General features: G+C 57.2%; 2 protein-coding genes across 2 annotated transcripts in view; both read left to right on the forward strand.

The window, feature by feature from the left end:
• The window catches only part of LOC141725814 (uncharacterized), a 101,525-nt gene that overhangs the window by 59,393 nt on the left and 27,924 nt on the right, over positions 1 to 14,208 (forward strand). The window lies entirely within an intron of this gene.
• Positions 2,280 to 9,692, forward strand: LOC141725744 (class II histocompatibility antigen, B-L beta chain-like). Its single transcript, XM_074529777.1, has 7 exons — positions 2,280 to 2,322; positions 2,397 to 2,666; positions 3,353 to 3,637; positions 4,007 to 4,350; positions 5,533 to 5,649; positions 6,524 to 6,635; positions 9,574 to 9,692. Exons 1-7 carry the CDS (start codon positions 2,280 to 2,282, stop codon positions 9,690 to 9,692), a joined length of 1,290 nt encoding a protein of 429 aa, XP_074385878.1.

The raw sequence follows: 14,208 nt of genomic DNA on the forward strand, positions 1-14,208 counted from the left end.
CCTGAGAGGGTTTTCTTATTGGGGTGTGTTTGGAGCTCACAGGTTGTGGATTTGAGCCCCAAATATCATGTGGTGTCCCTGGGAGGTTTTTTTCCTCTGTGTGTGTAGGTTTGGATCTTGCAGGAGCCCAAAGCTGAGCCCCTTGGGGGATCTTTGGGGGCCCACGTAGCCATTTCCCAGTATGGGCAGGGGAGGACATTGGTCCTGGGGACCCCCGGGAGAGCAGAGGAGGGGAACCCCTGGGAGCCCCAGAGTGTGGAGAGCAGAGAGGGGCGATCCCAGAGCTGGGGGGCCCCGGCAGACTGGAAAGGGGGGGAGCCTGGAGAGGAGGGACCCCTGGGATCCCTGGGACCTCAAAGCAGAGCATCAGGGGAGAAGGGACCCCATGGACCCCCAAAAGCCCCTGGATCATCCCTAAGCAGGACGCCGGAGAATGGAGAACCCCTGGAGCCATTGGACCCCCATGATCCCAAGGAAAGGAAACTTCTGGAACCCCAAAAGTGGAGAGATGAGCAATAGGGAACTCCTGGGAGAGTTTTTTCAGGCTGAATCTTGATATGTGGAGCTTTTCATGGACACAAGACTCCTGCTGAGTTCCAGAGATGGACCAGGCCAGGAGGAGCCTCTACTCCAAAGCGCTCCCACCTTGGTTTCCCCCAAACCAGGGTTTGTCATTCCCAAGCTGTGGCCAGATGGAGGAGGAGGAAAAGTCCCAGAGATCCCTCACGAGGAGGGGCTGCAAACCCAGCCCAGGGAGGGGTGAGGAGGAAAGAGCCCCCCTGAGCCAGGAAGGCGGCCGGAGATGCAGCCAGAGCTCAGAGCTGGTGGAGAAGCCTCATGGCAGGGAGAAGCCCCACAAATGCTTGGAATGTGGGAAGGGTTTCAGCTCCAGCTCCAGCCTGATGGAACACCTGAACATCCACACTGGGGAGAGGCCCTGGGAGTGTGGGGAATGTGGGAAGAGCTTCAGTGGGACCTCCGACCTCAGCAAGCACCACAAGATCCACACTGGGGAAGGGCCCTTGGAATTCTTGGTGTGTCAGAAGAGCTTCAGGTGGGATTCAGAGATCGTCACTCACCAGCACTTCCACACCAGGGAGAGGCCCTGCGAGTGTCCTGAGTGTGGGAAGAGCTTCATGCGCTGCTCCAGCTCCATCCCCCTTGGGAGGATCCGCGCTGGATGATCCCCAGTGACCCCCGTTGGGCAAAGCCCTGGTGACCCCTGTTCTGGGCGATCTGTGTTGGGTAGGGGGAAGGTGTTGGAGAGATTTCTTTCCCTTCTCCTTGTGCTGCTGATTCGGTTGGTAATAAATTCCCTCCGTGTTCCCAGGTCGGGTCTGTTGTGCCCATGTGGGATTTGCTGCGGGATCTCTCCCGGTCCTTGTCCCCACGCAGGAACCCTCGGCTGCATTTTCTGTCCCTTTGCGGCTGCGGGGGTAGGGACAGAGCGGCTCTGGGGGTGCCTGGCATCAGGCCGGCGTCACCGCTCGCCACGGGCACCCCTGAGATGCCGCGCACCTGGGCACGCATTGCTGGGCTCACCTGAACTCCCACCTGCCCAGCGCCCCAAGGTTCTCCCTCGCCAAAAAAAACCCCTCCGGGGCTGCAGCCTCCCGGAAAGGCCTCAGCCAATGGGACCCCAGGCAGGCGGCATCTTAGCCAATGAGAGCTCGGAGCGTTGGATTGCCTCATCGGTTGCCGGGCAGAGCCCGTGGCCGATCGCTCCCCAAAAGCTGCGGCAGCCAATGAGAGCGCGCGGCGCTGCCGAGCCCGCCCTGCTCCGGACTGGCGCTCCCAGCGCAGCGCGGCTGCTTTGGGGCTGCTGCTCCCTGCCCGGCCCCGGCCATGGGGCGAGGGGCGGCAGCTGGGGCCCTGCTGGTGGCACTGGTGGTGCTGGGAGCCCCCCCGGCTGCAGGCACGGAGCTCTCGGGTGAGCGGGGGGGCGGGAGGCGCTGGGACAGGGGGGGAGAAGGGGGAAAAGGGGGGAACCCGGAATGGAGGGGGAGGAGGAGGGGACCCCCTAAGGGAGAGCGGAAGGGCCTGAGGTGTGGGGGGAGGAGAGGGAGCGGTGGGAGAGGGTGGGGAAGGGGCAAAAGCGGAGGTGGGACACCATATCTGAGCGGGACGGGGCTGGGGATTGGGAAATTTGTGGGAAAATGGGGAAATGGGACCCCAGAAGTGATTTGGGGAGCGGCCGGAGGTGGGAGGGGAGACGATGTGGAAGGGGAAATGGGGGAAGGGTGGCAAAGAGGAAGCGGCAGCGCGGGCAGGAGGGTCCCATGGCGGCCGAGGGGCGCAGGTTGTGCGGAGTGGGGATCCGGGGTGGGTCCGGAGCTCTGGGGATGCTGGGAGAGGGTGGTGGGTTGGCACCCCTGACCTGTGTCCTGCACACTCAGGGGTGTTCCAGAGGATGACAAAGTCCGAGTGTTACTTCATTAACGGCACGGAGAAGGTGAAGTACGTCCAGAGATCCATCTACAACCGGGATCAGTTCATAATGTTCGACAGCGACGTGGGGCACTTTGTGGGGTTCACCCGCTATGGGGAGAAGTTGGCCAAGCGCTGGAACAGCAACGCGGTATTCATGGAGGACAGACGGACTGCGGTTGACTGGTTCTGCCGGTGCTGGTACAAGAATTTTACCCCGTTCATCACGGAGCGCCGAGGTGAGCACGAGGGAGAGTGCGTCCCCTCGGGGCCTGCCCTGCCAGTAACCCTGGAGCCCCTCAAAATCTCCCTGGGCATCGGCCCAGAGCCCTCAGCCCTCCTTGTGCCGACCCCCGGGGTCTCCAGATCCTCCCAGTCCCTCCCGGTGCCCCCCCGCGCGTCCATTTCAGCGACCCGTAAAGTTGACGCTTTGCAACCAATAGGATCGCATCGTGTTCATGACTCATCTGTTGCCAGGCAGACCCGCAGCACGGAGTGCCTCGCGCCGGACTCGCCCTCCCAGTGCCGCGCACTTCATTCCCGGTTCCTCCCAGTGCCAAGATCCCTCCCAGTGCCATTCCAGTCCCTCCAAGACCATGCCCAGTTCCTCCCCAGTCTCTCCCAGTCCATTCCCAGTCTCTTCCCAGTTCATTCACAGGTCACTCTTAGAACTCCACCCTCTCTCCCAGTTCGCCCATTCCTTCCCATCTCTCTGTGTCACCCAACTCCCTCCCAGTCTCTCCCACTCCCTCCGAGCACATTCCCAATCCATCCGAGCCCATCCACAGTCCCTCCCACCACATTCCCCAATCCATTCCCTGTCACTCCGAGTCCATTTCAGTCCATTCCCAGCCCTCCCTTCTCTCTCCCAGTGTCCCCTCAGCTGATCCCAGTGTCTCCCCGCTCTCTCTCTCTGCTCTCCCAGTGCCCGCCAGCGTGTCCATCTCGCTGGTTCCCCCCTCGAGCTCCCAGCCCGGCCCCGGCTGCCTGCTCTGCTCCGTGATGGATTTCTACCCTGCTGCCATCCAGGTGAGGTGGTTCCAGGGCCAGCAGGAGCTCTCGGAGCACGTGGTGGCCACCGACGTGGTCCCCAACGGGGACTGGACCTACCAGCTGCTGGTGCTGCTGGAAACTCCCCCCCGGCGCGGGCTCAGCTACAGCTGCCAGGTGGAGCGCGTCAGCCTGGAGCAGCCCCTGAGGCGGCACTGGGGTACGGGGGAGCCCCTGGGGGCGCTGGCAGAGCCACTGGGCTGTGCTGGGAGGCACTGGGAGGGAGCTGGAGAGAGCCGGGCTGGGACTGGGAGAGGGGCTGGGGGCTGGACAAGGGCTGGGCAGGGGTTTGGGGGATGCTGGGGAGGGTGGGGTGGGGCTGGGGGGGTCCTGGTGGGCACTGGGAGCGACATTGGGGGTGCTGGGTGTGCCTGGGAGGGAGTTTGGGGGCGCTGGGTGCAAAGGGTAGGGGGTTTAGAGGATGCTGGATGCGACTGGGTGGGACTGGAATGAGCCTGGAGGGGACACTGGGAGAGGCTCGGGGTGTCGGTGAGAGGTTTTGGGGGGCTGAGCCCTGCGGACCCCCCAGAGATGCCGCCGGACGCCGCCCGCATCAAGATATTGATGGGGATTAGGGGCTTCGTCTTGGGCTTCGTCTTCCTGGCGCTGGGGCTCGGCTTCTCCCTGCGCAAGAAGGTCAGGGCGGGTGCCGGGGGTGGCGTCCCCGCCGTGGCGGAGCGTGTGCGCTCTCGCCGGGGCCCCCAGCCCGGTGTCACCCCCTTTTCTGTGCCCACAGAGCTCCTGAGCCGGCGGCAGCCGCAGCCCCTCCCCGTGTGCTCGGGCCCGGCCGGGACCCCCCGCTCCGTCCCCGCTCCGCTGATTCTTGGGGGGTCCCGTGTCCCCCCAGCCCCGCTGGCGCTCTGCCCCCGCCCAGTGCCTGCTCCCAGTGCTCCCAATAAAGCTTCCCAGTTGGGCCCGGGGCCGTTTATTGGGGGGACGATGGGGAGGGGTTTGGGGGGGCGATGGGACGGATTTGAGCAAAGGGAGGGGTACAAAGGGTGGGGGCTGGGCCCGGGGGGAGGGGTCGCTGCCCGCGGATCCCGCAGTGCCCGGTGCGGGACGAGCTCCGTGCGCTGCTCCATCTCCATCTCCCGTGGGAGGATCCACGCTGGATAATCCCGGGTGACCCCAAGGGTCAGAGCCCCCCGTGTGGGGGTCAGAACCCCCACACCTGGCTGCGGGTTCCACATGTTCCTGGTCCCCCCGTGGACACCTCGATGAAGGCCGGGGGGTCCCCGCTACTTTTCTTGTTTCTGCTCCTCTCCTCATCTCCCCCTCCTCTTCCTCCCACCTCTCCTCTCCCGGTTCAGTCGCTCCTCCCGCTCCTCCTCGTTCCTCCTCCCGCCTCCTTCCCCTCTTCTCTCTCACATCCCCCGCCCCTTCCTCAATGGTTTCTTGAAGGGTCCAGTTCCATCTTCCCTTGGCTACTGCCCTGAGAGCTTTTCCAGCTGACTTTACTACTGCACTCTCAGACTGAGAGTGGGGAATCTTGGTGCTTGGTTTCCTCATTCCAGCTGCCTTTGACAGGGTTTGTTTCTGTCCTCAGCTGATTTTGGCCTCAGCGCTCAGCTCAGCCCTGAGCAGGACCAGCGCAGCTCCATGGTGGGCACTGCTCACTGGATGGCTGTTACCAGGCTTTGCAAGGGTCTTCAGGGGTGAAGAGATAGATGAGGGGCTTAACTTCATGATCAGAAGGCTGGATTTATTATTTTATGATATATAATACATTAAGACTATAGTAAAAGGAATAGAGAGACAAGTTTCAGAAGCTGCTATGCTAGGAATCGAATAGGAATGAATAACAACAGAGCTTTCTCTGATCTGTCCCAGAGAAAGATTGGTCTTTGATTGGGCCTTAATTGTAAACATGGAACATGGGCCAATCACAGGTGCACCTGTTACATTTCACATCAGCAGAGCACCACTGTTTACATTCTTCTTCTGGGGCCTCAGCTTCCCAGAAGGGGGAAAAGTCCTAAAGAAAGGATTTTTCACAAAAGATGTCTGTGACAGATGGCCCCAGAAGTTGTGACCACATCTCCTTATGGCCCCAAGGTGGACGTCTGGGCCTTTGGCATTGTGACCATTGAGATGGTGGAAGGAGAACCTCCTTACTTCAGGGAAACGGCGGCCATGGGAAGAGGCAAATTCTGCAGTGGCTGCCAGAGGCCTGTGAGCACAGGGGGACCCTGCACTGGGAGCAGCAGCTGGAGGTTTCTGCACATGGGAAGGGAATTCCCAGAGGACTCCAGCCTCAGCACAGACGAAGATTCTGCAATCTCCAGCAACAATTTTCTTTGGGATTTATGTTGTTGCCGCTCTTCTGGCTGTGAGGATGACCGGAAAATGTGAAGCAAGTGCATCAGCTCTAATGTTACCTTGCAAGAAAACCCCACACCAACCCCACATCCCAGCCCCAAACCCAAAAAGTTTTCTGCAGAAGTTTCTAAAATGGTTTTGTGAGATGATCTTCCCCCTGATTCTTCTCACTGGGAAACTTGTTGAAAACATAAAGATGATTGTTTAACATCCCCATAGTCTAACATATCTCTTTCCTAGTCCAAGCTACTTTCTCTGTGTTACCAAGCCTGAGCTTTCAGCATCACAAAACTCCTGTTTCTTGCCTGGCAGTTTCTGGGATGGAGCATCAGGAATGCATTTACTTGAGTGTCAGTGGCACTGCAGAGATGCACTTGAAGTAAGAATCCTCTGAAATACCACAGGCAGACCACACTGACTCTGGAAAATGGCCTGTAAAGCTGGTGCCAACATTTGGAGAAGCAAAATGTGTTATTTCTGATGGAGGTTCCTACTAACAGAGTCAGCCAATGCAACTGGCTCTCAAGGTGAGATCATTTGGATGTTGCATTGGCTGTGGCAGCCCCAGGGTTTGGGTTTTTTGGCTGGCATAGCAAAATGAGCTGTGAGCAGCATCTCTGGCAGGGAGGAAAGTGCCCCTGGAGCTGGGGCTGAGGCCCCGGGGTGGATGTGAGCCCGTGTGGGTGTGAAGGGAGCTGGCAGAGCGCCGAGTTTGCTTTCCCTGCAGGCTCCCGCTCTGATCCGGCAGAACGGGAGCCCGCAGCTGCAGCAGCCCCGGCGCCTGTTGGCTCTGCTGCGGGACTGCCTCGAGTGCAGCCTGGAGGCGGACGAGGAGCGGCGCTGGGCTGCCCAGGAGCTGCTGCAGGTGAGGGCCAGGGGCTGCAGGGGAAGCAGCAGCGCCAGGCAGGGCTTTTCTTGTGGGCCCCCTCCAACAGTCTCCAGTCTGGCTGCGTTCCACACGCAGAGCAAGCAGAATCCTCGCCTGCTGTGGCTTGGCAGGCTCCTTTGGAGCTCATCTGGGCCTGGTGCCCCACAGCGAGCAGGGACATCTTCAGGCAGCTCAGGGGGCCCAGAGCCCTGCCTGACCTGAGCTTGGATGTTTCCAGGGAGGAGGCACCTCCCACATCTCTGGGCACCTTCTGTCAGTGTTTCCCCACTCTGCTGGTTAAAAAATTCTTCCTTAGATCCAATCTGAGCCTGCTTCCCTCTCCCGAGTTTCAAAGCATTTCCCTTTGTCCTTTTGCAACAGAGTCAAGTTCCTCAAGTTCCTGTGAGGAACTTGACTCTGGAAAGTAACAGTTCATTTCTTTCCTTTTTATCCTTTGGGCAGCACCCATTTTTATCATCAGCCAAGCCTCTCTCCAGCCTGACCCCTCTGATCACTGCAGCGAAACAATTGAGGGAGCAGCAGAGGAGATGAAGCCCTTGAGAACAGCTTTCGGTTATAGTAGTCAGGACAACTGGTTAGTTATGGTAGTGAGCATGGGTAGTTACTTATGGTAGTTAGCACTGTAGTTGATTATGGTAGTTAGCATTGGTAGTTTATGGTAGTTAGGAGAGCCTTTTCGTTATGGCAGTTGTTTGAATAAAAACTCTCTTAACCCTCAACTGCCTTGCCGTGTCCCTTCCTTCTCCCACTGTGCCTCAGCTGCCCGGAGCAATGTGAGGGGAGAGCGGGCCCAGCCTGGCCCAGAGCTGAGCCCCAGCAGAGCCCTGGCAGAGCCCAGAGCAGCCTCGGCACCTGCAGAGTCAGCCTGGAAGGAGGCGCTTGGAGCCTTCTCGGCTGCACCCGGCTCTTGGTTACAAACTGGGTGTGCTGGAAAATGCCACCGGCTCTGCACGAGGGCAGAAGGGGCCCGGGGAAGGCCCAAGTGCTCCATGCAAGGGAAAAACCTGCCCTGGGTTTGTTATAAATAACTGGGTAGTGTTGGCTTTTGCTATTATGTACTGACTTCTGCAAAATATTCTTAATCACACGGATTTTGATAGAGTACAGTTTTTAATCACTTTTAACTTCTTTTGCTCTAGTAAAATTTGTCAGTTTTTTGTGGCCAATGCCCTGGCCCCTGTGTAGCTCATATTCTCAGAACGTCATTTATGGATGATATTTGAGTTTGTGGAGAGTGTGAAAAACATACATTATCGTTTTGTCTTTTGCAAAATATTAAAGTGGATGCCATGTGTTGTGCATTAGAATGTTAACTATTGCAGAAGTAGCTGTAGTTGTGAAATAATAATTAATGCTTTTATTTTTGTAAATAACTGACAATAACACTTCAGAGATATTTGTGAAATAGCTAATGTTCATTTCAAGTACTTGTGGAAGTAGCTAAAACCCTCTGCATGGTCAGACAACATTTAAGGAAGGGATGTGATGAGGACCCCTGCCCCTGACCCTTCCACTGTCAATAACTGTCACCTGCTGAAATCACAGAACAGGGGCCCTTGTGAGGGAGTGACACACAACCCTCAAAACAGCAATCCACGATTCCAGCATGTGCTCTAAAAGGGTGAGTTGGGGGTCACACCAACCTAAAGAATTCCTGGAACATGTAAACGAGTTCAGAGAAATGTTTGAATGTGTATAATCATTATGAGTATGTATTTGAACAATACAATGAAAAAACTAGACAAGAAGAGTTGCTGTGGTTAACCGGTGTGCCTCTGGCCATCGCCAAGCACCCAGCGCTGTTACTGATTTATCCCTTATTACTCCTTAATAAACTTTCAAAAATTCTAAAGAGTGAGGCTCCTTTCTCACAAAACCCAAGGTGCTCACCCCTTGTTCTTCCCCCAAAGTCAGGATTTGTTGATCCTAAACTTTGTCTGGATGGAGGAGAAGGAGGCTGCAAGGAAAAGGAAGATGCACTGGTGTGGAGGCCCATGGGAGTCTCAATCTCCCACCCTTGGGGGACTGGTCTCCAATAAGAAGACTAGATTTCAAGGTTATGGTGAGAAGCTTGCTTCTCCCATAGATCTTTGCAGGCACATGCTGATTTATGGAAAGTTATGTTACCCCATTGGCCTAATTACCCTGGTTAAAACCCTATTACCAATCATTGGTTTTTCCCTAGAATGTTCTCCCTCTCTGTCCCTCCATTGGCCCTAATTTACTGCATTCTTCTGCCACTGTTTCCCTATTAGCTGACCTGACCCTTTACTCCTCCTTTGCACCATTTTCCCCCATATCCATTGGACCCTGACCCTCAGCTCCACCCTCACTACCCCATATAAAAACCCCCTGTGCCCTCAGCTTGCACCCTGTCTTTGTCCCTGGGCCCTGTTCAGCTCTGTGCCCTTTTCCTGTACCAATAAACCCAGTTTGCTGCAGATCATACCCAGACCCATCCTGCCGACTTTGTCAGCTTTATAAAGCAGCCGTGAGCTTCGGGCTCCGGAGTGCCGGACGCTCCAAGGGCCTCGGCAGCGCCAGGACGCTCCAGGCTGGGACAGCCAGGCAGGGCAGGAGGAATCACTGCCCCTTTCCCCTCTCTGCTGCTCCATCTCCCAGCCCAGCATCGCTGCAGGACAGCCTCACTGCCAACGCCATCCTGCCAGGGATGGACTGGGGAGATCTCCTTCCCCTTCCCTCTGCCATGGAGGCAAATCCCATCTGCTCCTTGTCCACCCTCCTTCTTCTCCTCATTCTGTCCTACATCCATCCATGTTCCTTTCTCATCTCCTTCTTCCTTTGTTCCTTCATGTTCCTTCCTCTCCTCCTGCCTTTTCCTTTTCCCTTCTCCCTGTCTCTTCCTCTCCTTGTCCTTCCTCCCCCAGGAACTGAGCTGCGGACAGAGACCAGGGAGAACAAAACCCTGCCACAGAACCTCGTGGAAGAGGCCATTTGGAACGGCTCCAGGGCACAGGAATCCAATGGGGAGGAAAAGCGCCAGTGATCCCACACGAGGAGGGGCTGCAAACCCAGCCTGGGGAGCTGTGAACAGGTAAACCCCTCCCTGTGCAGGGAAGGGTGTGGGGAATGTGAGAAGAGCTTCAGGGAGAGCTCAGCCTATTCCTGGTGCCTCCAAAAACGGCAGTGCCAGATGCAGAGATCCACGGTGCTGCAGAGATCTCCCTGCAGATCCATGGGGCTGCAGACAAGTTCCTGGAGAAGTCTGCGGTGGGAGAGAGCCCAGGGTGCAGCAGGGGAACGACTCCTGTCCCTGAGCAGAGGGAGAAGCCCCGCGGCATGAACTGAGCCTGGCCCCATTCCCTGTCTGCGGCACTGCCGGGGTAGGAGGTGCAGCTGGAAAGAGGGAGGCGTGGGGGAAACCTAGATTTAAGGCTCGTCACTTACTTCTCATTACCCTGCTCTGAGTTTTTGGCGATTTCTGTCAGAAATCTCTCCCCTCCCCGACTCACACACAGGGCTTTGGGGCGGTTCTCTCTTTTTGGGTGAAATCAAAGTGATGCACTGATGCTCCTAATTAGGATAGGTGAAGTGAGGATCCAGGGCTTCCCGCTGAGCCGGAGCCACCGGAGCCGCAGTGCCGGGAAAGCCGTGGCGGGAGTTGCGGAGAAGTTTGTTTGTGTTTTCAGCCCAATCCCTCTCGGGCCCGTTTTTGGGCCTTTCCAGGGCTGTTCCTCAGCTCCAACTCTGCCCTCACGCAGCCGGGGGAACCCTGAGAGCGAGGGGCGGGGCTGTAGCGTGTGCAGAGCCCGCCCCTGGCTGGGATTGGGGGTTGGTGCCGTCAGTTGTGGTTGTGGCGCGCTGATTGGTGGGAGCGGGGCGGAGCAGGGCCCTGGTGGCGGGCTGAGGGTGGCTGTGGTTCGGCAGCGGCGCCATTGTCGGCAGCAGCCGGAGCTCAGTGAGTCGGCGGCGGAGCTCGGAGGCGGCCGCAGCGCGGGTGGGAGCCGCGCTGGGTTGTGCGGGGGCTCGGGGCTGGCTGCGGGCCTCGGGGGCGGCAGGGGGCTCGGGCGGGTTCGTTGTGCCGTGTCCGGCCCGTGTTGCCGCTGGCGTGAGGGCGCTGCGGGAGCGGCTGCCCGCGGTCTCCTTGCGGCCGCTGCCTCGGCAGAAGCTGCTGCCGGAGCAGCGCTGGCTCAGCCCGGTTGCTGTGGCTGGGACAGAGGGGGCTGCCCGGGGATTTGCGGGGAATTCCCGTGGCCGGAGGTTTCTGTGCCCAGAGGAGACAGAGGAGTCCTGTAAAAGTGACTTTATTGCTGGGAAGAGGGAGAGGCCGTGGGGCACTGGCCATGCGCTCCCTGCCGTTGTGGTAGTTCGCAGCCTCCTTTTTATTCTCATTTTCCCGGCCTCATCTCCCTCTCCCTTTGCGCACTGGCTGAGGTACTTGGAAGGTTCAGACCTCCCGATCCGCCAACTGCATGTCCTCGTTAATGTGCATCCCCACTTTTTTATAACAGCCGATATTCATGGCTCTGTTAAGTTTTTATTCTTGTCGAAGTTCAGGAATTTAGCGAGACTTTCTCTGAGCAGCAGTCCATCTTAATTAGTAACATTTATTGAAGCTGGTGGTTTCACCCGTTACTTCCTAGTCTACTAGTCCCTGGCCCCTTGCTGAGCTGCTGAATGAGCTGCACTCTCAAGGTGTGGAGCACGGTAAAAAGATGAGAGTTGCTGTAGCACATCAGAGGAGAAACAGCATTCGTTTAACCCATGGTCTGCCAGGGAGCCACAAAACCATGACCCATTCCCATCCTTCTCCCGTTTGGACCAATACATGAGATGCTTTTTTGTTTCTGGTGTTGTTTTTTTTTTTTCACCACTTTTCCTTTGTTATCTCTTTGTCAACAGCAGTTTGAGTCATTTAATTTTCCACAAATTCCTCTTTTTTTTGCTAACAGATGATCTGATCCCATCTCATGGTGCAGTGTTGTGTTCTTCATTTCAGTGGATTGGTCAGCAGGAAGGTCACGAGCTGGAGCTGTCTGGTTGGTTATTCCGAGGACAGCTTGTAATCTAATGATGCCATTGAAATGAGAAATGGGTTCTGTGGCTCCTGGTATGAATTGGTTCGGATTCCCAGGGCATGGTCCATGGTGTTGTAGGATTTGTTCTGGTAGCCTTTCAGGTTTTCCCCATTTTTGGCCACTCTCTCCTGCCAGGGCTGCAGCAGTGGCAGCAAGGCTTGGCCCCAGTGGCTGGAAATGGCAGAGTGGGGTGGCCAGGATTGCAGACGATTCCAGGCGAGGATCTGTGGGCAGGCGCAGGGGCTCGGCCCGCTGTGGAGCCCTGGCTGCTGCTGCGTTGCCTTCAGGGCAGGCTCAGGGGCGGCCTCCCATCCTCCTGCTGCAGGCGGGAAGTGCAAATCTCCGGGGCTTCAGAGCCCTTGAGGCCAGGCTGAGGGGTCCCCCCGTGTTGAGCTGTGCTGGCGGCTGTTTCTGGCCTCAGGGACACTTGGCATGGGCCCCTTGGCCACCAGTGGTGCTGCTTTGCACTCCTTAGGCAGGAGCCGATGTCCTGGCTGGGTGTTGGCAGCAGCAAAGTGCCAGGGCAGGCTCTGTGCCAGCCCAGCTTGCTGTGGGAGAATGTGCCTTGATATCTGCTCCAGTGGTTGCTGAAGCAGTGAGAATTGCTTTTGCCCCCTTGTTAGGTGCCATGGTGTCAGCAGAAGATATTGAAGCCTTCCTGCTCAGGGCATTTCAGTGCCAGGCTCTCACAAGCACCCAGAGCTGTGCGGGTTGAGCTGAGCATGGGGCGGTGACCTGCGCTGTGTCTGATTCCCCTTGCTTCCCTCCCCTGGAACAGGGTGTTGCTTTTAGACACCACTTGTCCTGGTTGCTTCAGAGTACTTTGGAGAGGCTCCATATCTAATTTTCCCTCTTTCCCTGGGACTGCCCACACTTCTGGATTCACTTCAGCATAGGCCTTGTCAGACATTTGACACAGAGGTACAACAGAACAGGCCTCTGTATCCCTTTTTATAATATTATTGTGTGTTACGAGTTTAGCGATCAAATCCCTTCCCATTAAACCATGGTAACAATTAGGAGCAAATAAAAATTCACGCATTTCAAACCCATCTCCCAGATCTCCTAACAGTGATTGAATAAAACCATACATCTTTCTCAGTAATCCCCTCACTAATGAAACATATTTTTCGCATTTTCCCCCCCTTAGGTCTAAGATTTAGAGTGGATTTAGAGACCCCTTGTCTCTAAATCATTATCAGGAAATGCCTCCTCTCAATGCAGACCCACCCTGAATGTTCTCAAGGGCTGCAGTGTGGAGGGTCCCTGGTGTGATGGGAGCTGTGACAGCCCTGCCAATCCATGTCCATCAAGGGGTGGACTTGCTGGTGCTGAGGGTGCTGCTGTCTGTGCTTGCAGTGTCCTTGTGCCCTGCAGCTGGAGCCCTGGTTCCTTGCCAGGGGCTGTTTGGGTGGGCTCTCCCCTGCCGAGGAGGGCAATGCCTCTGCCAGGTGCTTGTGGCTGAGCCGTGCCCTGGGTGCTGGGGCCCCCTTTGGCCCTGGGGTTGATCCCTCAGGGGCTGTAGGAACTGTGCCCTGGCCTTTGCCTTCAGCTTGGCCTTTTGCTGCTCCCTTCTTGCACTCACCTGCTGTGCCTTTTTGCCCAAGTGCTGCAGGGCCTTCTTGTGCCCCTCCTGCAGCCCCCTCAGTGCCTGTGGGTGCTTGTCTTGCTTTACAAGAGAGGTGTCTGCTCGGGAAGGCAGAAAAAGCCTCTCTTGGAATGGAGAATGCAAACCCCCTCCCTCTTAATTTTTAGAATAGTGAAATCAAGGGGCTCTCAGGCAAAGATATGGGAGCAGGAATACCAGTTCTTTACTAGTGTGTATAATAAAGCAAACAAACAGCAACAGCTGCGGCACTGACAGCAAACAGAGCCCGGAGCCAGTCCCGGCCTTTGGGCTGCGGCGCTTTCCCCTTGGGTGCAGTTCCGGGCACGGCCGGCAGGGGCGCTGGTGGCTCCCGCGGGGCGGGGCAGCGCATCCCTCCCATGGGAACCTCTCTGAACGGAAATAGAGAAATCCCTTCATCGAACTCTTTCACTTTTTTACCTTGTATAGCCTTTCTCCCGTGTTTTGGGAAAAAATTTGGAGAGGGCTTTCTTTTAACTGAGCTCCTAGTGTTTCGATGTTGCTTCCTGTGGAGAGAGAGAGTTTCCCTGAACAGCCAGAGCTGTGGTTACCAAGGGGAAGTAACTCAGAGCATGACGGGGACAGGGGAGGATATCCCGCCGAGGCTCGGTGGGAGTGTGGGCAGGGTCTGCTGCCGGAATCGGCAGAGGGGGATGTTCCCGTGGAGCCCGAGGCGGAGCGTGGGCAGCCCCCAGATGGCTGATGGCGGCTGATCCGGCAGCTGCCGGCAGAGCAAAGGCAGGTGGGAGAGCCCGGCAGCAGCGGCGGTGCCCAGCGCAGGTGGCACGGGCAGGGCAGGCGGGGATGGGATGGCTGGGACCCCCCCTGGGTGCGGTGGGCGCGGTGAGCTCGGAGCA

This window comes from Zonotrichia albicollis, chromosome 31 (assembly GCF_047830755.1).
Source record: "Zonotrichia albicollis isolate bZonAlb1 chromosome 31, bZonAlb1.hap1, whole genome shotgun sequence".
In the NCBI taxonomy this organism is placed as follows: domain Eukaryota; kingdom Metazoa; phylum Chordata; class Aves; order Passeriformes; family Passerellidae; genus Zonotrichia; species Zonotrichia albicollis.

What these genes read in the sequence shown, in the direction of transcription:
- LOC141725744 (XM_074529777.1), top strand. Translation starts at nt 2,280, where the DNA reads ATGGCGGCCGAGGGGCGCAGGTTGTGCGGAGTGGGGATCCGGG. An exon ending in TGGCGCTCTGCCCCCGCCCA is followed by an intron (nt 4,351 to 5,532) that starts GTGCCTGCTCCC and finishes TATGGCCCCAAG; the next exon opens with GTGGACGTCTGGGCCTTTGG. An exon ending in GGAGGCGGACGAGGAGCGGC is followed by an intron (nt 6,636 to 9,573) that starts GCTGGGCTGCCC and finishes TTCCTCCCCCAG; the next exon opens with GAACTGAGCTGCGGACAGAG.